Source organism: Takifugu rubripes, chromosome 19 (genome assembly GCF_901000725.2).
Source record: "Takifugu rubripes chromosome 19, fTakRub1.2, whole genome shotgun sequence".
NCBI lineage: Eukaryota > Metazoa > Chordata > Actinopteri > Tetraodontiformes > Tetraodontidae > Takifugu > Takifugu rubripes.
In genome coordinates, this window is record NC_042303.1 from 8148919 (window position 1) to 8173226 (window position 24308).

Sequence of the window (24308 nt, forward strand, 5' to 3'; positions counted from 1 at the left end):
GGCCAAAGCTAAATACAGAGTTTAAAAGAACCTGGAGAAACGAAAGGTCTTCTAAACAAATATCTGAATAGATCTGGAATCTGATGAAACCAAGACAGGCGTGTGTCAGGATGAAAGAGTCGCTGAGCCCTGACGACATCATGATCTTTGTTCTGCATTTCTACAAGATATGAAATAATCTTCATCTGTGACGGACAGAATCTAAACGAGCAAAATAAAATGCAATACTAACACCTCATGGGATCATAAATCAAGTAAAAGCTGGAGAGAAGACGCGTTGGGGGTGATGACCCAGCACTGATCTGCGACAGATGTCCTCTCAGGTGCACTTTGACTTCGGTCTTTGTCCACTTCCCGTCGCGGAGATGGCAGATAGATGGCGGCATGAAAACGTGCGTGCCGTGTCACGCACGGGGCCGAGGACCGAACTACGAAGATAAATATTAATCTCATCGCACTACACGTGGTGATAGAGAGTGTGAAAGGATGGGGGGGGGGGCTGCAGGTCTAAAGCTGCTTTTGGCTGAGAGGGGGACATGTCCACTGTGCGCCTCACGGTGCCAGCTGGGAGCGACCTCGCACCCTTCCGCGCCGTGTCACAACTTGTTTGAGCCCCCAAAATAATAATGATGATAATAACGAAAACAATCCGCCTCTGAAGCCGCTGAAGGCTCGTGGCTGCTCCACGCAGCCCCCCTCCTTACCGCCTGAACAAATAGGGGGCGAAGCTTACACCTTCCGCCACTGATCATCCACGCACAGCAGCTGACGACAACAGTTCGGCAGGCAGGGATCTGTTTTCCCCTCTTTAGATCTATCAATTACATAATTGAGCATCTGCAAAACTGCTCGCGGCGCAGCGCCCGCGCGCCTCCAGGGACTTTCGGACCGCTCGATTCTAGCGGGATTCTCCTGCTGAGGAGTTTAAAAAAATATTATTGATCGAGTAACAGGTACATTAGTTCGGGGTTTGCCCCCCTTTCTTTCTCTTTTGATTGATCCTCGTCCCCAGAGTTGAATCAAAGGTCTGCCCTCGCCAGCATCTGCATCTGTGTTCAGGAGCGTGCGTGGGGAGCAGAGCTGCGGGAGTCCGGACTCGTGTGTCAGCACCGCGGACAGCTCCGGGCGCGCTCCTCGCTCCAAAGTTGGGGTGGCGCCGCTCGCCTCCTCCGCTCCCCGGAGCTCCTTCCAGGAGGTTCCCCAGAACGCCGCTGCATTAGGATATTTGCGTGGTTTGCGGTGGCCGCACGGCAGCGCTGGATGCTGAGGACGCCCGCACAGGTAGGATCGCATTGTGTCCCCTTATCAGTGCGCGATGAGGATTACATGTAACTTCTGCTGATAATGTGAGCAGAAGATGACGTCCTGGGTTTACACTAGACTTTTTTCAACGGATTGACAAATCCCTCCTTTCTTAAACTTCTGTCACATCATCAACCGAAGCAACAAAGACGAAACCTAAATGAATCAGCGCCTCATTTCTGGCGACGTTTATTTTTTTTCTTCATCCTCAGCGTGTTTTTATTCCCCGTGATGAGTCTTTATTTCGGTGCAGAAGCCTTTACAAGTGCCGGGCTGTTCAGAAACTACTAAACAGGCGCCGCAGCGGCTGCATAACAAGCGCCATAATCTCAGGCTGAAAAATCAGCCCCGTGTTTGGAAACGGAAAGTCGGATTGGAGTTGAGATGCTTTTGGAATAGTTTCAGGCCCATTTCCTTCTTCCCTGAATTAACACACCCGGATAGACTCGGATATTTGTGTGGATTGATGTCAGAAGAATGAGGGCAATTCTTTTATAGTTGAAGATCTATTTTTAAACCCCGGGGATGCAGCTGACATGGGACAAATGTTTAGAGGCCGCATGGCTGGACATCATTAAAGAAAGGGAAATGTAGTGTGGATTCCTCCGTCGGCCCCAACGGGGGAGGGGGATGGGGGGTGGCTTCAGGTTCAGCAGACAAGACAATGGAACCCGCGTAGGACGCAGCAGAATCGGCACCGTCCCCGTCAGACACAGACCCGCAGCCTCAGTGAATCAGACATGTTGCTGAATTTGACAGAGCACAGTGAAGCGTGTCACGTGTTCCTCCGGCACGGAGGGCGGCTCGGCAGCAGATGCCGACGACAGTGAAGTATCCGGGTCAGGGCTGACCTGAGAAGATCCCGATCCATCCTGACGCAGGAGGCCAGGCCGGCGGCCCAGCCCTCATAACCCGGCTGGACCTTACTGTTGACCTCCTGATGGTTCCAGGTGGCACCAACTGTGTCAGAGTTCCCAACTCAGCCTCAAAGAAGCCTTCTGAGCCTGTAATCCAACGCACGGCCGAGGACATCATGGTCTCAGCCATAGTCTCAGTAAACACACTGGCGTGTGTGCTCCATTCAACATCTGCACGAGCAATACCAAACGGTCCTGGAAATCCTTCCACGAGCCTCCAAGAGCTTGTTAAGCCCACAATTTATTTTACTCAAGCAGAAAGATTCATGCGTCTACGAATGGAAGCACGGAGCAGACCCTCATTTATTAATGACGCGCGCACAACCCCTCAGATTAAAATCAACGTCGCCCCGGACTGCAGATGATTTTAATGCTGTTTTACATTCGTCCCGGGTGTGTGAGAGGTTAGCTCTGGGTCATCAGCAGCACCCATCACACCTTATAATGAGCTGCAGGTTTCTGCTCACACCTGTCTCTAATGGAGTTCCTGAACATTGTTGGGAACCTTGGTATGTTTGTCTGCGTGACAGCTAATCTTAAAATAAAAGGAATGTTTATAACATGTCTTATAGCGTCTTAGAGGATTATTGTTTCGTATTAAACCAAGATTTCATTCGATAAAAGAATTAAAAACATTATTTTACAACACACATTTCTTGCATTTCTATCATTGTGGCGGCTTTCATACGTGTTATTATTTACCCTAACCATCCCAACCGTAACCCTTTAACCTAACCTAAATCTCAATTTAAACCTTCTCTCACTCATCCTTTAAAGTTGTGGAGACCAGCAAAGTGCCCCCTCTTGGCAAAAAAATGTCCCAGCTTTGCTAGCAGAAAGTATTTTGGTAATCAATACATAAAAAAACAAATAAAAACAAGGACACACATGTACCATCCACTCACGTACCTGAGTCGCTACCTGTTTTAGTAAGTGAAGATTAGAATATCAGAACTTCCCACCAAGTTTCTCCTTCCTGATGAAGACATGATTTCTGCAACTTTCCCAGGAAACAAACCAAAAAAGGGTTTCCGGCTGCTGTGTTGTGTGGCACTGTGTTGAATAATGCAAAGACACAATAAAAACGCTCTGAAAGAGACGCACCATACATCCATCACCGGTCACGGAATTGACAGTAATGATCTCCGAGAGACAAAGGGAGAGGATGAATGCTGGATGAGGAGGGCACAATTGGACTCTCGGGAGGCACCAGCGGACGCGTGGCGGGATTCCCCCGTTATGAACGCGGCACGATGGGCGGATGGATGCTGCAGAGGCAACGGGCCCGTTTCTGGGTAAAACCAGGAGCCGGATATCTACTTAATGAGCTGGATTATTTGATAATCAGGAATGTAATTAGAGGTTACTTTTATTGTCTAGAGTGAATGTAAACACAGCTGTGTGGCAGCGTCTCAGGGCTCGCCTCATATGATTCATGTTGTTAGAACTGCAGAAAGATTCCTCCTCTTTCTTTCACTTCTCTCAGAAAAAGTTTCGCATTTATGAAGCTTTCTCATGGAGATCTGTCATCCCATCACTGCATTATGGGCGTCAGCCAGCCCTAGCATTAGCCTTAATGATCTAAACCACACAAGCAAGCTATTGGTGAGGACTGATAATTAAACATTAAACAAAGATGTTAGATGAGCAAAGATAGCTTTTAAAATCCCACACTCTTCTTGGTTAACTGCCTGAAACCTTGCTGGCTCACTCCTTTAAAAGTGTTGGTGTGTCTTACGTTCATGGTCATGTGGTTCATAATGAGAGAGTCATGTCTGAGTAATTCCATTCAGGCTGTTGAGAATTCTCAAGAATTCTCAAGGTGCTAATGAACCTTCTGAATGAAAAGAAGTCCTTCATCGAAGAAACATCGGAAACATCACCATCCCGGGAGAAGAATTTTTAAAGGGTCTACCAGGGAAAAAAGGCTATAAGGTTTCTCAAATGTGTGTTTTTTTTCCTGCTACAGGAAATTCCGGAGGCCTGTTGCTCTTCCATCACTGGGAACCATCGCAGTTGCCTTAAAATTTGTTGTTTTTGCCCCAAGATCCATTTGTTGCACCTCGTTGCCAGCAAGGGCAGCACCTCTGGTTTTAATTATTCAATAAAGCAACTTTAAATCAGCATGCAGCCTCACAATTAATTAACACATTTTCCACATGAGCATAAAGCAGAATTATTTTCTCTTACTATTATTAGAATTTACTTTTTAAAAAGCCAAAGCAGGAGTGAGCTGCAGGTGTTCTGCGTAGAAGACTTCCTACTGGCTTGAATATGATCAGATTTAGATTTTGTTGACAAAAATATCCTGTTGCCAGCGCTCTCCCTTTATGGGTGAAGTAGTCAAGCAGAGTCAACACAGTGGCAACATCTCAGGTGTGGCAGGTGCTTCCAGGACCGGAAGCTTCATGCATTGTTTATGACGGGTAATATATGAGTGCGGGGGCGTTAGCTTGTCTGCACTCCCGAGCCCTCCCTCCCATTAGCAGGCCGTTTTAAATCGTCCACCCACTTCAGACTGTTGTCTTTAGCGGATAAAAATGTGATATTTCAGGAGCCCGACGTCCGTTACCTTTGCTTCCTCCGAGCGAGCCTCCCGGTCGTTCCAGGGAGCGTCTCCAACATGCTCGGCTGGGCTGAGAGCTGCATACACATGACCTCCACTCTGCAGCCCTCGCTGTCGTCTGGGGGGGGTATTATCATATTAATGCTGCACCTCACTCCTGGGGCAAAGGAATGTCATAAAAGCGGAGGCCCGGATGGCATCGTTTTAACCCCCCCCCTCGTCATCCTCCTGCCTCCTCTGCTGCCTACGCTGTCATTCACTCCTCATTTTCACTTTTTTTCCCCCTGCAGTCTTGGATTTGCTGTGTTTTCTTGATTTTTTTTTTTTTCCAGCCCCCGTGCACTCTTCCCGTTCCTTCACACGTTCTGGTTTGATGTGTGTAAGAGGCTGGCAGGCTTTACACTCTTGAATTAAAAAGGGCCATCTGGTGAAGAGGGAAGCAGAGATGGCGGCACGGGAAGAGGCAGCAGAAACGCTAGGCTTCGTTTTTCTTTGAACTGGGAGGTAAAACATCAATACTGGTCTCCGTGCGTGTATAATACACATTATGCTCTCCGTCTGTAATTTAGGATGTGGTGGGTTTTCCGCCCCGCTGCTCATTCGAGCAGCATTTCTTTTTCAGATCAGTTTCTCGTCCTCTCGCCTCCAGTCTAAACCGGATTGTCAAGAATCCGGTTTATCAGTTGTTCAGTGACTCCAGGCTTTAGTTCTTTTTGGGGATCGGGCAGATTATTTTGGAGGGTTTGTGTGTTTGGTATGCAGGAGTGTTCCAGGGCCGCAGGGCCAGCTGTCGAGTTGAACTTTGCAGAACCAGGGTGAACTTTGCAGCCCGCCCTTCAGGTTACGGCCAAGATTTGTTTCTGTTGCCATTTTGGCGGCAACGTTTCGGTGCAGAAATGTTTCCCTGGCTCCCGCTTGTGTTCCGCTGCTCATCTGCAGTTGCCTTCGGATGCGAGGGAAACAGCACTGACCCGGCCCATATTCGCCGGCAGATGCGGTGGGCTCTCTCCGCCTTGACGAGTCTCTGAGGGAGCAATTGAAAACAAAGTCTGACATCCACCCGCTAAACTTGTGCAGTGAGGATCTCTCGAGTTGCTCCGCGGAATCAGGGGATGCACTGCAACCCAGTGCGCCTTATTTCTTATTAATGAATGACGGCGTTTGCACCGACAGCCTTTTGAGCAGCAAACTTTTATCAGATCCTAAATTAAGACGTGTTGTAAAGGCAGAATGCAGAACGTTCTGGCTGGAGGAGGACCGGGTCACTCAGTCACAGCGCAGGCGGGTCTCCCTCAGGACCGCTCTGAACATGCACCATGCTCCGCCAAATTGGCCCCCCTGTCCTGTTCTGTCTTTCGCTCCTTCTTCACCCCCTTCATCTCCTGGCAAGTTTCCATGGAAACAATGGGGATAGGGAGAGAATGAGAGAAAGATAGTGAGAGAGGACAGAATCTAAGAAAAACCCCAAAGAATGTGTGAGTGCCCCCTGCGGAGAGCTTGTGTGCGTGTAGTCTTAGTAAGGAGACAAAGACAGAAGTACGAGCATTAATATTCCCCCGTTATCTTTCACCGGCTCTCATCAACACTGTTAATTACTGCCTGTCAGCCGGCCGGAGCCGTGAGATGGTGGATATGTGACGGTCCTGCCAGCTCGGTAATTTACTCCCATACACTCCGCTCTCACTCCACACACAACTTAATTAAGCTGCAGGGATTTGTGAGGCCTGACACCAGGACTAACCCCAGCCAAGCTTCTATTAAGAATCCACACACCGACTGTGTCGGCCCTCGCCGACGTCAGCCGGGAGGTGACCGGGGGTCGATTCAGCACACGTAAGGAACCCAATTGATCTGAGCTTTTACTCTTTTCCTTTGTTCTCCCGAATTGATCAAAGCAGTCTCCGTTTTACGGCGTCACAACACACAAGCTGAGAGGGTTTTTACACCGTGCTGTCAGAACTATCATCCCTAGTTGTTTGTTTCATCTAATAAAGTGTTTCATGAAAACGTCATTTGTGGTTATTGTCATCATGTTGATGGCCACATGATGGTGAGAGATGGTGGCTTGGTTGCCCAAAATCAATAGAAATAAGTATGCAGGGGATCCTAATGGGGGCCTAGAGGACGTCCCCAACTGTAGAGGTTCATTCTTCTTATTGACTTTTCTGCAGTAATTGTTCGGGCTTCCACTTGTTCTCTTTTGTATCTCTGAGTCTTTTCCCGGGGCGCGCTGGGCCGTCAGAAACAAAGGGCCGATTGTGCTGCAGCTCAAAGACTGACTGCTTCTGTTTCTGTTTGATCTGCAGGTTGTACAGAAACTCTGAAGAGGAGGAGGGGGGGGGGAAATGGCACCGATGCTACAGATGGCCTCTGCCAGGATAAAAACATTGATGTTTTGAGATCTGGTGCTGCGGCGCTGCGCTCTTCTTCAAAGTTCCATCAAATACCTACCAGAAACCATCCGCGGGACGCCGAGCTTGATTTGCCCAAGGAAATGTCACTGGGAACCTCCCCAGGAGGCGGGGTGCGCCCTGTACCCCGACGTGCCCGGCTGTCTCACCTCAGCCTTCTGTGCTTCTGTGTGTCTCTGCTCGGCCACGCTAGCCTGGCTTTACCCGTGGTCGACTATAACGCTGACTCCAAGAGGGAGATCACACTGGAGGGGGATTTGATGATAGGTGGCCTCTTCCCTGTCCATCAGAAGGGTGAGGGAGCACAGGACTGTGGCAAGATCAATGCTCAAAGAGGGATCCAGAGACTGGAAGCCATGCTTTTGGCCTTAGATGAGATCAACAGAGATGAACGCATCCTACCCGGGATCAAACTGGGGGCTCATATACTGGACACTTGCTCTAAGGACACTTACGCCTTGGAGCAGTCCCTGGAGTTTGTGCGAGCGTCCCTCACTAAGGTGGATGACAGTGAGTACACGTGCCCCGACGGCTCCTACGCTATCCACGATGACGTCCCTCTGGCTATATCTGGGGTGATAGGAGGTTCCTACAGTGACGTCTCCATTCAGGTAAAAAAAACAAAACAAAACAGTGGAATCTGTGTTGTTGAATATTACAGTAGTCACTTGTTTAAACCCTGAGACCGATCTCGCCACTGTGTAATTACAGAACATGCCTCGAAACATTAGCAGTGACGGAGAAGAAGAATAAACAAATACAAAATTGATGATGGCTCATATAACTCTACACTTAAGTATCATGTCCAATTACCCCCTGTGAGATGTTAACATGGGGACATAATGAGTATCGGTTCCACGAGGAGGATCTGTTTACCTTGACACCCACATGCCTGACTGATCTGATTTATAGAATCCCTTTCTCTTTCCTGCTAATTTACACTTCAACTGTAGTCCTGTCAGAGGCAGACAAGTTCCAGATGTTGCCTCCAAGACAGCCTGACAGATGACTAGTGACAGCATGATTGCTTTGGGCGGCGGCGGCTCATGCCTGGTCGCCGGAGCCGAAGCAAGAACGCTCTCCTTGTTTGGTTCTCCTAATCCTCGGCTGTGGTCTATCAGATTCTAGGTCCTTGTGAGAAGAAATGAGCCGACCGCGTGGAGGCTCGCAAACATTCGTAAGGGCGAGCGCCTCAACTCATTAACGCACGGTCTTCTCCCTGGCTCGCTCAGGCGTGAGGGCCGCGTGCGTCGGCGCTACTGCAGGACACAGTTCACCTCACACGAGACCACTGGTCCTGTCTTTCAGATATCTGCCTGTTGTTCCGCCCACTCAGAAATAATGATTGGCTTCAGATCACTGATAAATCACAGATGCTGCATGAACAGCTGCCAGTGGCGGCCAGCGGAAGACTTCTCCTGAGGGGACTTCATCTTTCCATACTTTTTAGTCATGATTTGTTGGCCACAGCAGCCAGGAGTTGACTTGTCAGCACTGATATGCTAACGATAAATCACGGCAACATTTGTACAACGTCCACACACTGGCAGGCTGGTGTTTAACATTAAAGTCCATGTTCTGTGGGAATAATTTAGAAATTAGAAGATTATAAAGTAACTATTTTTACCTGTTCTTTAGTAATTGTTCTTGCTGACGAGACATTACAGCACCATGATTCATTACCCTGCACTGCTGGAAAGCTCCAGGGACAGAAGCAGAGGATTCAGTGCAGCTATACTGGGGTTCCTGGTGAAAAGGACAGGTTGAAAATAAAGGACTTGATGAAGGAGATGTAATTTTAGAGGAACCCTGAATCTGGGGCTCCTCAGACAGCACCCTTGGCTTGTGGTAATTAATGGATGTACTATTGCAGGCCCAGGTTGAGAGGTTAGCAGATCTCAGGCGTCAACAGGAGCGGGTCGCAGAATCCATTCCACATTCACACTATGGGCAATTTCCTCTCAAACCCTTGATATTTTCATGAATTCATCTAGTAACTCTCTAACATACCCAAACTTTGATTTTGAAAGAATTATAGGCTGCTTCCTGTGCGTTTTCTGTCCAAAAACATGCACATTAGGTTGATTGAAGGCGTTTAATCACTTTGAGATGTGGGAGCACATTGTTTTTATTTTGGTGACATTTCAGAAATGGTCTCTGAGAGGTCGAAAAAACTAGTCCTCATATCTGCATGTGTGTGTTTGCTGTGTTTCCAGGAGTCAAATTATTACACTAAAATATTTATGGTTGGCAGGAGTGTGGGGCATGTTTGTCTCCCCATTGGTCGCTGCTAGGCAGATAACAAAGCTACACAATATTTCACTGTTTTGTACCATCGCTTCCTGCTTTGTGTACCACCTTTGGAGCCCCTCAATTTATTGAAATGGTGTATTTTACCCTGCAGACAAGGTAGTTACAGAAGAACTGCAAACACTGGAATGGCAACATGGTAGAACACATTAAACTGACAGGTGGTTAGAACAGTGCGCGCCATCTAAATCAGTCACAATGACGGAGAACATCAATGCGCCGTTGGGTTGTGCTGTGACAATCTCAGATATGGAGGCGGATATGGCTGCAGGCCTAGAAATACTGGCTGGAATCAAACGGGGACAGATTGATTTACATGGATGCAAAGTTCTGCGATGCTCTTGCAGGCTGCTTCCTATCTCCTCCATCTGCGGCTGCTGTCTGGGGCTTTGGTAGAGGTGTTGTTTCAAGAGATACAGAGGGGTTTAAAGCCAGATCAGGTTTCACAGAGATGCTGGTGATAGGCACTGTAGCAGGTGGAAAGCGATAACAGAAGCCAAGTGATGGAGCTATGGCTTCCACCCAAAACCTGCCAACGGTTTCAGGATGTGCTCCTAATTTCTGTCGATTTTACATCTGTAGAGACGTGTAAAGAGCTTAGAACCTGACAGGATACACGTTTAAGTGCAGCACATCACATTTAGTGCCTTAAAAAGGTCATAATCAATTACCCAAATGTTTCCACCTGCATCTATTCTACCATAAAGCAGTTTTTTTAGACATTATGGTTCCACTTCACTGTGCACTAAATGCTTTGTAATCTCCAATCACGGAGGCTCGGGCAGGTTACCCCAACAGTGTGACGACAGCAAATCTCCCAGAAACACATCATAATAGCAGAGTATTAGAGGTACAGCACCTCTGGAATGATCAAACACCGGCACAAAAGAAATTTCCAGAAACAATAAAAGGTTGTTGCTCTGATCGTACAGAGACATCCACAAACCAAACAGCTCTGGGACACAATCCTGGTTTGAAACTCAACATTACTAGAGACGCATTTGGAGATACAGATCTATGAATTCCTAAAGGGGCTCATTTCTTTCCCAAGACAATCCACAAACAACACTATTTATAGATTTGCCATCCGCAGGTAGACAATAACAATCTCTGGAGCATTCATGAGTCACATGGAGGCTTTAAACATGGATGCACACATGATCGAATTCCTGCCAGAGGGAACAATAACGATGAAATGTATCAGTAAAGCCAAGCAGCAAGGATGCATTTTTTGTGGGTAACAGTAAAGAATGTGCTTCAAAAACCTTGAATAATTAACATGTGATTGGATTATTCAGTGGTCTAGCTGAACATGCTGTTTGGGCAGCTGCAATGTATACAATGTCCACTGCACAAACTCCCCCATTGGTAAAACCGTCTCCGGCCTAACCCTAACCCTTGGGTTTTAACTTATTTTTCTGCTAGTTTGCATGGAGCATGAAATGAAGTGAAGTGAGTCAGAGTGAAGAAATGACATGAATGGAGGTGAGTGCACGCTAAAGCCTGCTGGTGTTGGAAATGAATGGACGCGTGGCTACATCTTAACATGTGGCGGAGATTCATTCTGGGGGCTTGAAAGACTACTGCCACATAAAGGAGAATCTCATTCCAGCAGGATGAGGGGGCAGGACCACACCACCCTGGCGCCTACACTTCTACCCATTTAAAACTGTTGCCAAGCAACCAAGATATAAGAAATAAACTTATGAGGATAGCATAACTGTACGCTATGTTATGTGTACATGTGTGTCCTGCTCTGGTGTGTGCAGTCAGAAGTGTGGTTTGGAATACTGCAGTTTGCTGTGCGTGAGCGTGAGCGTGTGTGTGTGTGTGTGTGTGTGTGTGTGATAGTGAGTGGAGACACGGACTATTGCTCTGGGAATAGTGTTACTGCTGTAAAAGCACACTGAGACAGTCTTCTGGGAAGAGCAGATGGGCTTTTCATGTCGAAAAAAAAAAAATCATGACATCTCTACAAAGTAGGCCTGATATTTCCTCGACCAGAACTCTCTCAGTCTCTTATTTCTGTGTCCCTGCACTTCTACCATTTGCCAGTTTGCCTCCGCTGTCCTTGCTTTACGCCTTTATTTCTTTTACATAACGCCTCTCAGCCTTTCCGTGCTGGGCAGTCGTAAACAGTGTGCGGCCTGATGTGCTGCAAAATGAACAGCATCTCTGGTTCGCCTTCGAGCAGCCACTTTTTAAACACTAAAAAAGTATTTTTTTAAATGAAATTTTGCCATGTATGAATGGCTATATGTGGCGTAACACGAGCATATTTTGACATTTCACACGGGCCGTCGGTGTGAGTCTGGCTCACGCTGCTCACCGGTGCCTCCGGGGTATCTCTATGGAAACAGTACACGACAGCTGAAAAGACCAATCCTGTTGCTTAGCGCCTCAATGTCAGATACAGCTACCAGGCTCTTTATGCTCTCACCGTTTTGGCGGAAACTGCTTTTGCGGTAATCGGCTCAGCGAGAGACCCTGGAGCGCAGTCACGCCGAACCTCGTGCTCATTTGGGGAACTGAAGAAGGTGTCGCACGGAGAATCCGATTCTCTCCTGATTTATGGTGAAACTGAGACATAGGCTAAGTTACACACTTAGGCAACTGTATTCATGGCACTAAAACCTTTTGCAACTGTGGGCAATGAGCATGTTTGCCTTATAAAGCCACCTAATCCCAAAGCAGCTGTAATCTCCTTCACACGTTTCCTAACTGAGATGTCTGAGTGACTAAGGTGTCAATCACAGGCTTTGGCACACAAATGTCTTGGATTGTGGCGCACCAGGCTATGTAAACATCTATATAATTACATTTTAATGAGCCAATTGTATTGGCAGCACAGCTGGCGCTGCGATTTACACCCTCTATAAGTCACATGTAAGTGGATTACTCAGATGGCATTGTGTTCCTCTCAAAGCCCTGCAGAGGAATTACTCCTTCACTATTACAAACATCACCAAATGTCAGCACAGTGAATGTGTGTTTTACCCCCGTAGAGAAAATGACACCCAAATTGTATTGAAGCTTTATAATTATTTAAGAATTGAAGTTGATTAATAATGCACCATGGTACAAGTGTTTCTGCATCTATCAGGATCTTTGTGTTTGTCTGGAAGGACTCGCTGCTCAGATGTAGTTAAGACCCTGAACTAAAGAATCAGATGCAGTGTTACTGACCTGGATTCCAATTCCACCAGGACCTCCTCGCTCTACCCTGCAGGACCCCTCTGAGCCTTTCCGACTGCTTTTGTGTTAAAATATAATAGAAATCGCTTAATCAGAACAAATTGTCTAGCAGAGCAGTTTTTAAGAAGTCACTGACTTATTTAAGACCTTTCGTCGTTCAGTCAGCAAATGTCTGAGTCTCAAGCTCAGATCAGGCTTTGAATGATCTAGGTCCACTCCTGACCTAATGAGGAACCTGAAAGAGCTGAGAAAAGACTCTTGGTCTCACATTAACGACAGTGTTGGATCTGAATCTTCATGTATATGGTTTTTGGACAAAAAATTCTTCCCCTGAAAACAAATGTTTTGGGGTATTAGGTGCGTTTGTTGATTGAATATTGTCCAACTCTTGACATTTCTGTCCAAGTTTTTCAATTTGCTGTATTCTAAGAGTGAATGCCCTCTATGGGTAGAAATCTATTACTATCAAATCTTGCTGCTGGCTGAGATGGAGGCCGATGACGTTTCGGACTTAGCTTTCCTCATTCCTAAAATAATTAGCACCTGCAATCTTTGGCAAGTAGGCTGGTTTGAGAGAGCTGCTGCACCCCTAACAGTTTGGTAGTGCGACAACTGGTACGAGTGTGGACCGCCACGGTTGTGATTGATGGGAGGAGACTCTGGAGGGGACAAGTCCTCCACCTTAGACGACCTCTGATTGACCAAAGGGTCTGTGTTACTAGTGCTGTCAGAGTTGCTCATGGTGAGAAAAGTTCTGATTTTAATCCAGTAAACAACTCGGTTGTTGTCGCTGTGCATCATCTTGGTTGTGATGTTGCAGATAAATCTGCCTCCAAAGTGATCCCTCGTTACTTCTAATCAATCCAGTTATCGCTGCTGATCCTGCAGGGTGATTAAATCAAATGAGGCACAACATAAGTCCAGAAGAGGTTTTTGTTGCCGTGATTGGCAATTTAAGCTGCTTGTATCATATCTGTTAATGACGTTGTTGAATTTTAATTCGTTCCGTTGCAGAATGCTGCGGGCTTGACTTTAAAAGAAAAACCAAATAGGTGGTTTTGAATCTGAATCTGAATTTTGGAATGACTCATTGGTATTCGTGATGCCACAAGTGTGCTGGTGTGTGAACTGACATTAAAGTCAAATAGAGTGAAGTTGGCATTCATTTGACTGATCAGCCTGGCTACCCTGAGGCCTCCACAGAAGCGCCTGAAGCAACAGCTCGTCAGTATCTTCCTCTGCACATGACATGTGGCATGGTGCCACTGACAGAACCTATTACACATGAAATTCAGTTTCAAGATTCTCCCTTTGCCCTCTTTTTACTTGCAACCCTCTGGTCTTACCCCTCCCTTTCTTGCTCTGATTCTCTGTTTTTCCAAGCTAACTTGAATTTATAAACTCCTCCGTCTCTCATATTTCAGGTAGCCAACCTCCTGCGACTCTTTCAAATCCCTCAGATCAGCTATGCCTCCACCAGCGCCAAACTCAGTGACAAGACCCGTTACGACTATTTCGCCCGCACCGTTCCCCCCGATTTCTACCAGGCCAAGGCCATGGCGGAGATCCTACGGTATTTCAACTGGACCTATGTTTCTACAGTAGCGTCGGAAGGTGATTACGGGGAAACAGGCATCGATGCCTTCCAGCAAGAAGCTCGTGCCCGCCAGATCTGCATCGCCACCTCGGCCAAGGTGAGCCGCTCCATGAGCCGCTGGAGCTACGAGAATGTGATCAGATCCCTGCAGCAGAAGTCTAACGCCAAGGTGGTCATCCTGTTCACGCGCAGCGAAGACGCACGCGAGCTGCTGGTGGCGGCCAACCGCATGAACGTCACCTTCACCTGGGTAGCCAGCGATGGCTGGGGGGCGCAGGAGAGCGTGGTGAGGGGCAGCGAGGCCGTGGCTGATGGAGCGTTCACCATCGAACTGGCCTCCTATCAGATACCCAGGTTCAACGACTACTTCACTGGCCTTCACCCCTATAACAACAGCAGGAATCCCTGGTTCAGAGAGTTCTGGGAAAACCAGTTCCAGTGCAGCCTCCATGATCTGAGCTGTGGGAAACACTCGCTCCGGGAGGCACCCTTCCAGCCGGAATCCAAGATCATGTTTGTGGTAAATGCTGTCTACGCAATGGCTGCCGCCTTGCACAACATGAGGCAGGCATTGTGCCCCAACTCAACCAAGGTGTGCGATGCTCTGAAACGCGGCAACGGCCGAAAGTTTTACCGGGACTACATCCTCAAAGTCAAGTTTGAAGGTGAGTGTCTAATCCCGCGCAGTGGAATGTGATGCAGGAACGGTTCACGCATGTTTCCACAACATTGCAAACGTGAAACTAACTGCTCACTCTTGTGCTCGGAGGCTTATTTTCTCCGTATAACTTGACTTGAGGGGGAGGTGGGTGTTCGGCATCACGGACAGCGATCACGCGAGGGTCATCTCTCCTCTGCCCCTTCTCAACGAGGCGACAGCATTTGCATCCATGCATCCACATGTCACAAATGCCAGCTCTAACAATTCTCATGCTCGCTGTTCTTAACAAGCTGTCTTCTCCTTTCATTTATGGAAATACTGACATTTTCATAGTTGGGAGAGGGAGGTGCACCACTGTGTTTATGTCCAAATGGGACTTTTTCCCTTCATCGCTTGTGGCAAATAAATAATATTGCAGTCCAGAGACAAGATTTAATGAGAAGTTTTAAATTATGCTCCAACTTTAAGGAGCCACGCAGAGACTCAAATAAACTACTAAGTGCGTTTTTCTTTTAAAAAATCACATTTTTAATATAAGCACTATATAAGGATTGATTTTAGCTTTTAATTACGCAAGTATTGTAATTTTCTAATGCTCTCGTCTCCTGTAACAGCACCATTCCGTCCGCCAGACACGGAGAACGTGGTCCGCTTCGATGGCTTTGGGGACAGTCTGGGCCGTTACAACATTTTCCACTACCACAAAGAAGGCGACCGCTACGTCTACCAGAAGGTTGGGTACTGGGCTCAGGGGCTGACCCTCAACACAAGCTTGATCCCTTGGGCTGGCCAAGTTGCGCCGACCTCCCAATGCAGCGACCCCTGCAGGAAGAACGAGGTGAAGAGCATGCAGCCTGGAGACGTGTGCTGCTGGATCTGCATCCCCTGTCAGCCCTTCCAGTATTTGCTCGACGAGTTCACCTGCGCTGACTGCAGCTTTGGACAGTGGCCTCTGGCCAACCTGACAGGCTGTTATGATTTGCCCGAGGAGTACATCCGCTGGGAAGACGCCTGGGCGATCGGACCGGTCACTGTTTCTTGTCTGGGGATGATGTGTACCCTCTTCATTGTCGGCCTCTTTCTCAAACACAACGAGACGCCCGTGGTGAAAGCCAGCGGCCGCGAGCTCTCCTACATCCTTCTGCTGGGTGTGTTGATGTGTTATAGCATGACCTTCATCTACATCGCTAAACCCTCCACCGCCGTGTGCACGCTACGCCGGCTGGGGTTAGGCACCTCCTTTGCCGTGTGCTACTCAGCCCTTCTCACTAAGACCAACCGCATTGCTCGGATCTTCAGCGGAGTGAAGGACGGAGCCCAGAGGCCTCGCTTCATCAGCCCGGCCTCCCAGGTCGCCATTTGTGGGGCTCTGATCTCCTGTCAGCTGGTCGTAGTCATTGTCTGGCTGGTGGTCGAGGCCCCGGGTGTGCGAAAGGAAGTGAGCCCAGAGCGGAGGGATGTGGTCACCCTCAAGTGTAACAGCAAGGACTCCAGCATGCTCGTGTCCCTCACCTACAACTGCATCCTCATCATCCTTTGCACCGTCTACGCCTTCAAAACACGCAAATGCCCTGAGAACTTCAACGAGGCCAAGTTCATCGGGTTCACCATGTACACCACATGCATCATCTGGCTGGCTTTCCAACCTATTTTCTATGTTACAGCCAGTGACTACAGGGTAAGTCCACAATGTCCATGAAAATGCTACTTACAACATGACGTTATTGTCAGTGAAATGATACCTGGGCCCTGTGGCCATCAGGGTTTTTAGGAAGTGACCACTGTAAAATTTTGACTTGATCCGTCAAATCACAGACAACCATCAGCCAGTATTGATTTGGCCCTCAGATGTTCTTTTTCTCTATTTATTGTTGCTCTATTGCTTGAATTCAGCAGAACTGGCTGCATGCTGGAGATGATCAGCAGCTCTCAGGGACAAGAACAAGAGCAACCTGATAAAGCTGAAAAATTGATGAGGAGAAAGTAAATTATGGAAGTGGAGGCTGGACTCAGGGAGAAGGCTGACAAATATAGTGTTGTTTTATCAGTTAAAGGGGTTTCACACACGTTATTAGACAGACAGACAGACAGGCGGATGGATGGATGGACGGACAGACAGACAGACAGACAGACAGACAAACAGATATAGATAGATAGATAGATAGATAGATAGATAGATAGATAGATAGATAGATAGATAGATAGTGTCCCAATGCGTGTCCCTATGCGTGTCCCTACGTGTGTCCCTACGTGTGTCCCTATGCGTGTCCCTACGTGTGTCCCTACGTGTGTCCCTATGCGTGTCCCTACGTGTGTCCCTACGTGTGTCCCTATGCGTGTCCCTACGTGTGTCCCTATGCGTGTCCCTACGTGTGTCCCTACGTGTGCCGCTAAGCGTTGAGCGGAGCGTGAAGCGCTGGGATGCTGATTCCCAGCTGTGGCCTCTGTCCTGGGATTACAGAAATGCTCAGAGGAGCTGTCGCTCCCCTCAGGCAACACGAGACCCACAGCCACAAAGGGGCTCATCAAACAGACGGCAGAGCCCCCCCCCCCCCCCGGCCGATGAGTAATAGCCAGAGCCAATGAGTCGGCTCGGCTCTTTCACAGGTACAGTACGGTCGTGTGGTCGCTGATTTACACCAGGACTCCGACACCTCTCGGATGTTGCAGCCTGATGCAAATCTTGGATATGATGAGGGTCTGTCTGGAACTGTCGAAGACCCCTGAATGCCGCCCACTGTAGCGTGGACACGTCTGATTACCTTATGAAATATGGAAGCTTTGCCTCATATCCTGAGGCCGCGGGCTGGTCATCTCATTTCGGCAGCTAGCACGACAGAGTAAACATCAAAAGATGGGCTGCAAACAGGCGAGACAACGATGGATATTCAGAGCTACTGCGCCGGCGTTGGTGTCGGCCTGCTCAGACATGGTCGTTGCAGGTTGATCCAGAAGAGAAACACCAATAAAAGCTTGAATTTTACATCTGCTGGGACGTTCTACCTTAAGCAAGCCAATAAAAATCACTGCATTTACAAAACAAAATTGTTAAACCAGTGAAGAGAAACACCCTCCACTGGAAAACTGTGCCAAAACCGAATGTGACTGCGGAGGCAAATTCCTCGTCCTCTGCTCTCCTAAAGCACCATAAATTATTTAAACCACTTAACAGGTCGCTCCAGCGGTCCCGTCCTCAGGTTAAGTCAACGATGGGTCCAAAGTGAAGAACGTTTAGCACTGGCCCAAATAAACCTGATTTACAGCGAACCTGTCATGGGTTCTGAGGAATTGACATCTCAATCCAGGACCTGAGCGCAGCGCCATGTGTGCTGTGTCTCAGAGGCGGCATGAATTGAATCTTAATGCTGAATTTATGGTGCACAGATCCCTGCACCTATCATGATATACATGCCGGAACGTACCACGACCTTGTGTTGGCAACAATTCACATATTTTGCATGTGTGTTTTCAAATGTTTCAGGAAACAAATCATTTTTTCACCGTCTTACATCAACGTGATCAACGTGTCGGGTGCCTGCACCTTTTTTAGCGCAACGTGAGCATACTTGTTGGAACGGAGCATGAGGAGAACGGCAACAACAGACAGCTCAACCCTTTTAGCTTTCGCTCGCTCCCCCTCCTCTGAGCTCCCTCTTGTTAATGAAGACGCGTGGTTCTACTTCTTGAGAGCATCATCAGGACCTCCTGAAGAGGACCTGTCGCTGACCTTGTTTGTGAACCCTCTGTCCTCCTCCAGGTTCAGACCACCACCATGTGCATCTCCGTCAGCCTGAGCGGCTCAGTGGTGTTGGGCTGCCTGTTCGCGCCGAAGGTCCACATCATCCTGTTCCAGCCCCAGAAGAATGTCTGCACCCTCAGAGTCGCCACCACCCGCTTCAGCGTGACCACCGGCCCGGGCTCCAGCTTCTCTCAAGGTACACGCAAACACAACATTTCAAAGGTGTGTTTTACTTTATATTAGGTAACGTTCTAATTTTATCCAATTCACATCTTTTCACGCCGACATTTGGTAGTTTCTCATGAGAAACAATGCAGAACAGAAGGAAGGAAATTTGCTTTTCAACTGTCAGTGTGGCTGTAAATGTGAATGAAAACATTCCTTCTCATTATTGTTTAATGTCTCACAGCATCTGCCTCCAATGTTGTCCCGACGGTGTGCAACGGACGGGAGGTCGTGGACTCCACAACCTCGTCCTTGTGAAAGCCGGCCCGGCTCCTCTGCCAGACGTTGTAAACAGTTATTTAATCTCTAGTCCTCAATCAGGTGTCTCAGATATTACAGAGATCGCGCAGACGGTTGTCCTGACTTTGTTGTCCTCAAAGTGCTGTGAGTACAATGTTCCCAATTCTATGATTCTGTTCTGTTTGATTAGCAATTTTAAATGAGATGACGATGAAGTTTTAGCCCTTGTATTACAACTTCTATTTGCAATGATGGAGTAAACTATAGTAAATCTGTTAAATGTAATATATAATGTACAAGACCTTTTTAATGTAGACTTTGGTGATCCAGTTTGTGCTTTCTTGTAATTTATGTAAATAAATGGTGTCTTTTTTTAATCAATACAAATTTGACCTCATGGCTCGTTCTTGCACATGATAATAAGCTCAATTAAATGAGATTTCTTTTTACACATTCAGATATATACTGTGAAAATATGTGCTAGCCAAACACCTTTGGAGAATAATTAAGTTTTTAAACATTTATGAACACTATTTAGACCCACACCAGCCAGGCTGCACTGATGCTGCGCAGCTGCCTTGAGTAAATTTGGTGTCTTTCACAGGAACACTTTCAGGTGTGACAAAAAGGAAAACATGGAAAATGTATCATAATGTTTTGCGTCCGTCTGGATTTTAAAATCTGATCTGTTTTATCGCCGCCATCTGACGAGACCGAACAATATCTTAAGGGGGGATAACAAGCGTGAATTAGGCTTACTACTGCCACCTAGTGTCCATAGAGAAGAGCAGCATTTCAAAAGGAAACAGCTGTTTCTTGCTGTAAATATTGCATAGGAAGAAAGTATAAAACTATTTCTGTTTAGCTTTAAATATAACTATGATACGTCGTTACATATAATTATAAACATATATATATATTATGATTAATTAATGCCAACCTTATTAGCATGTGAGTAATCGACTATATGTTTCTGCTAAACTATGTTTAGATTAGAGCTATGCCATCTGAAGTTGCTTCAGGGCGAAAACAACTTGTGCTTGTTTGGAAAAGTGTGCTGTTCTTTTCCTCCGTGTGAAATACTTAATAGAGCGTGTGTCGATCACGTGACAGTAATTACCGCACTGAGCTAGGTGGCGCTGTAGCCGCTAGTTAGCCTAGCTCATTCGGCGTTAGCATGATGCCTCGCCCAGGCCAAACGTAGCGGAGCTCCTCCTCTTCCTCCATGACTGTAAGTCACTGCAAACTTCCTGCATTCATCGCCCTCGGACGAGCCGCTGTGGGTCGCCGCCTCCGCGGTAATAGAGTCGTCTTTGTCCGTCTGTCCTGCCGTGGCCTCGGTGGATTGATTAGTGACGTCAAAGGCAAGTTACTCAAGAATTCACGTCGTTTTCAAAATAACTCACATTTAAGGTGACAATTGCTTTTAAAAGGAACATTAAGCTTGCTCATCTGGCACCAGCTTATTACCCCTGTCCCTACATGTCATTACTAACTAGTAATTACATGGTAACTAACGTCACATGCGTAATTGATCCATTTGTGCTGCTCCTCGGTGAGGGAGGGTGAAATGGTCGGGCATGTCTGAGCCTGTCCAGGATTAAATTACATTCATCAGTAGCTTTCTCTCCTTGCTCTTCCAAACAGGATCATGCCACCAAAGAGGAGAGCCGCCTCTGCTGCCAGGGCAGGAGGGAAGAAGGCAAAAGAGGAGACTTCGGAGCCCAAAGATGCCTTCACCTCCGCCAAAGAGGCCCTCCTGGCTGCGGGGCCGCAGGTCAAAGGCAGGAGGAAGGTGGATGAACACTGCCAGGTGTCAGCATCTGCCGAGGTGAGGAGCAGGTGGCCGCGACGCTTCCGTGGAGTTCTCCGCTTTCGTAATGTTTGCTAACGTGTGTTGTCTCACCAGGTGCACGAAGACTACGACTGCATGCTCAATCAAACAAACATCGGGCAAAACAATAACAAGTTCTACGTCATTCAAGTGATCAAAGACAACAACCGGTTCTATTCTTGGAACAGATGGGGCAGGGTGGTAAGTTAGTTTGCCCTCGCTATCACGTAACATCATTGTGAGCACTGATTGGCTCCTCTTTGAAATCCAGGGGGAAGTGGGACAGAGCAAACTCAGCCCGTTTGATAAGCTGGAAAAAGCTGTCAAGGACTTTGAAAAGAAGTTTAAAGACAAGACAAAGAACAGCTGGAGCGATCGGTCGAACTTTGTGTCCTACGCTGGGAAGTACACCATGATCGAGGTGGATGGAGAGCAGGACGCCGAGGTCAAGGTGGGCCGTTATCCTCCCTGATGCAGCGCCTCAAACTGCAGCGGTTTGGCATGAGCATCTAAACGTGTGCTTCCAGGTGGACGAAGTGGACGGCAAAAACGTCAAAGTCAGCAAAAACGTCCTTCCCTGCACGCTCGACGGCGCCACCAAGAACCTGATTAAGCTGATTTTCAGCAACGACATGTTTAAAGAAGCTATGGAATGCATGAACTTAGGTGGGTGAGTCTCAGCTCAGCACGCTTCAAACTGGTTCTGAATAAGAACACCAGCTTAACCAGTGTGGAAAACTGGTGGAATGGAGGTGAGGGATGTAAAACATAGCACAGCATCACCACTTTAAGCACAGATGATCTCTGACTCCTATTTTAGATCATAGTTACTGGATAAAGATATAAAGGATTAAAGTCACCACCTTTTTTTTCTGCGGACGTGGGCTTTCACGTGCGCACACGTGTTTCTTTTATGCAGACATCAAGAAGATGCCTTTGGGAAAACTCAGTAAAATGCAGATTGCAAAGGGCTTTGAAGTGCTGGAGGAGATCGAAGCAGCCATGAAGCAACGAAGAGGAAGCTCGCGCCTGGAAGAGCTTTCCTCAAAGTTCTTCACCACCGTTCCACACAACTTTGGCCGGAACAGGCCGCCAACGATCAACAGCCAAGAAATTGTGGAGCAAAAAAAAGAGATGCTCATGGTGAGATCATTTTAAAGAGCCCTCGACGTTGCAGCAACGGCTAACTTCTTTTTTCCTGTTGCGTGCGAAGGTGCTGGCAGACATCGAGCTGGCCCAGACTCTGAAGTCGGAGACCGAGAAGGCGCAGGAGGAGATGATAGAGACGGTTCCTCACCCTCTGGATCAAGACTACAACTCTCTCAGATGCCGCCTGAGTCTGCTGGACACAGAGACAGAAACATTTAAGGTACCATCTAATGCGAAGCTCTTATATGGCCACGCCAGGGATGAGATGTTGGGTCCTTCGCCTGTGCTGCTCCTCTGCTCGGCACAAAGGCACTTTTATTGTTTTTTGTTGGTATTGAATCTATTACATCTCATTTTTCTACAGCAGGAATAAAAATACTGAAAGCTGAAGCTGCTAATAATAAATAAATCTTGTTTGTCATCGAAAGATTATACAAAAGTACCTGGAAATGACTTCAAACGGTTACCGCAATCCAAAGATCCTCAACGTGTGGGAGGCGGACAGAGAAACGGAGGTAAGAGCAGCTCCACTGATCCGACAGGACCGACCTCCTCCGGCTAACATTCACTGCACGTCTCAGGGAGAACGCTTCGGTGAAAACGACAGCCTGGAGAACCGCCGTCTTCTGTGGCACGGCACAAACATAGCGGTGGTGGCAGCCATCCTGAAGAGCGGCCTGAGGATCATGCCCCACTCAGGGGGCCGTGTCGGTCGCGGCATCTACTTTGCATCTGAAAACAGCAAATCCGCTGGTTACGGTGAGGCTGACTCCACGACGGCAAAGAAGCCTTAAATAAACCTGGATGCGATCATAACTATATTATTATAACGTGTGTGTGTTTGTAGTACGAACCTCCAAAAACACCGGCGTGATGTTTCTGTGCGAGGTCGCCCTTGGGAAGGAGAAGACCATCACCGTTGACAACTCCTCCTTAAAGAAGGCTCCTGCAGGCTTTGATAGCGTGGTGGCGCGAGGACTGGTGGAGCCGGGTACACTGTTATTACACCTCTATTACACTTTCGGCGACCAAATGCGCGTTTCTTTCAGCAAAACTGGACTTAGCGTCTGAGTTCAAGTCTCACAAACTCCCCAGCAGGAGGTGTGATGCGCCTGAGGAGGACAGCAAGCTGTCAGGCGACATTTAAAGCAACAAGTCGGGTCAAGGCTCCACTTTCTGTGTTTTCAGATCCAAAAGAGGACACTTTCATCACGCTGGAGGGGAAGAAAGTGTCCGTGCCCCAGGGGCCGCCTGTGGATCAGCCCCAGTACTCCGGCAGCCACTTCAGCAACAGCGAGTATCTCATCTACAAAGAGAGTCAGTGTCGCCTGCGTTACCTGCTGGAGCTGAAGATGGCCTGATTCAGCTCAGGGGAGGAGTTGACAGGGCCCCGCTCGCTCAGTGGAAGGTGAAACGCCGGTCTCTGAATATGATTGTCTGCAGATTCTTTTCCCATAATGCAATGGGGATTCTCGCTGCTTGGTGCCTTATTGTTTTGCACAGTGTGACGGGGGCCTCGCTGTTCCTTCGACTTTTAATACTTTCCTGAGTTTGTACTTTCCCAGATCTTGGGTTTAGCTCCCGAGTTCTCCTTGGTTTCACTTTCTTTCACCTTTTACACCTCGCTGCATTCATTAGCGCGGTGGATTTATAAAAACCGGCAGAAATGATAATATATTTTCTCTGAAGGAGGACTTAATTCTTTTGCACTTGCTTAAAAGCGCATCTATTTGAATGTTAAAGCATACGGGCTGTGATCAAGGCAAAGGTACCTTCACTTATGCAAATCTGAAGTGAAACATTTCTACTCAAGCAGCTCTAGTGGTTAGAATGCAGGATAAACATATAGCTCATAAATCATGACTGCATGATTTAAAAACACACTAAAGTTCTGATGCCTACATGTCTGGTGAGTTTTCTTATTACCTGCTGCATTTTTGCACTGAAAATAATAAAGTAAAGTAGCTGCTCGACGTTTGGCCTCCTTCTTTTGAGCAGTCTGGTGATCCTAACAGATATTACTGTAATTTACTTCTGTTTCTGTATGTGATTATAAATGAAATAGGTTTCATGGTTTAAAGCACTGTTATCGTGTAATTACTATAAATAGACCCCTCTCTAAACTCCCCACCCTTAATGCTAAATAAACGTGCTGTGAAAAC

General features: G+C 47.5%; 2 protein-coding genes across 2 annotated transcripts; both read left to right on the top strand.

Annotated features, from left to right (window-relative positions):
• The first annotated feature begins 422 nt into the window (after positions 1–422).
• Positions 423–19544, top strand: grm2a (glutamate receptor, metabotropic 2a). Its single transcript, XM_029826976.1, has 7 exons — positions 423–953; positions 1060–1281; positions 7092–7807; positions 14126–14963; positions 15574–16637; positions 18717–18894; positions 19108–19544. The coding sequence occupies exons 3-7, from the start codon at positions 7280–7282 to the stop codon at positions 19179–19181; spliced, it is 2682 nt and encodes an 893-aa protein (XP_029682836.1). The 5' UTR covers positions 423–953; positions 1060–1281; positions 7092–7279; the 3' UTR covers positions 19182–19544.
• A 798-nt stretch (positions 19545–20342) lies between these two features.
• parp3 (poly (ADP-ribose) polymerase family, member 3) lies at positions 20343–24120 on the top strand. The gene is made up of 11 exons (XM_003973187.3): positions 20343–20527; positions 20811–20994; positions 21073–21198; positions 21269–21448; positions 21525–21663; positions 21917–22140; positions 22211–22366; positions 22575–22661; positions 22728–22905; positions 22994–23137; positions 23335–24120. The coding sequence occupies exons 2-11, from the start codon at positions 20815–20817 to the stop codon at positions 23505–23507; spliced, it is 1587 nt and encodes a 528-aa protein (XP_003973236.2). The 5' UTR covers positions 20343–20527; positions 20811–20814; the 3' UTR covers positions 23508–24120.
• The last annotated feature ends 188 nt before the right edge of the window (positions 24121–24308 follow it).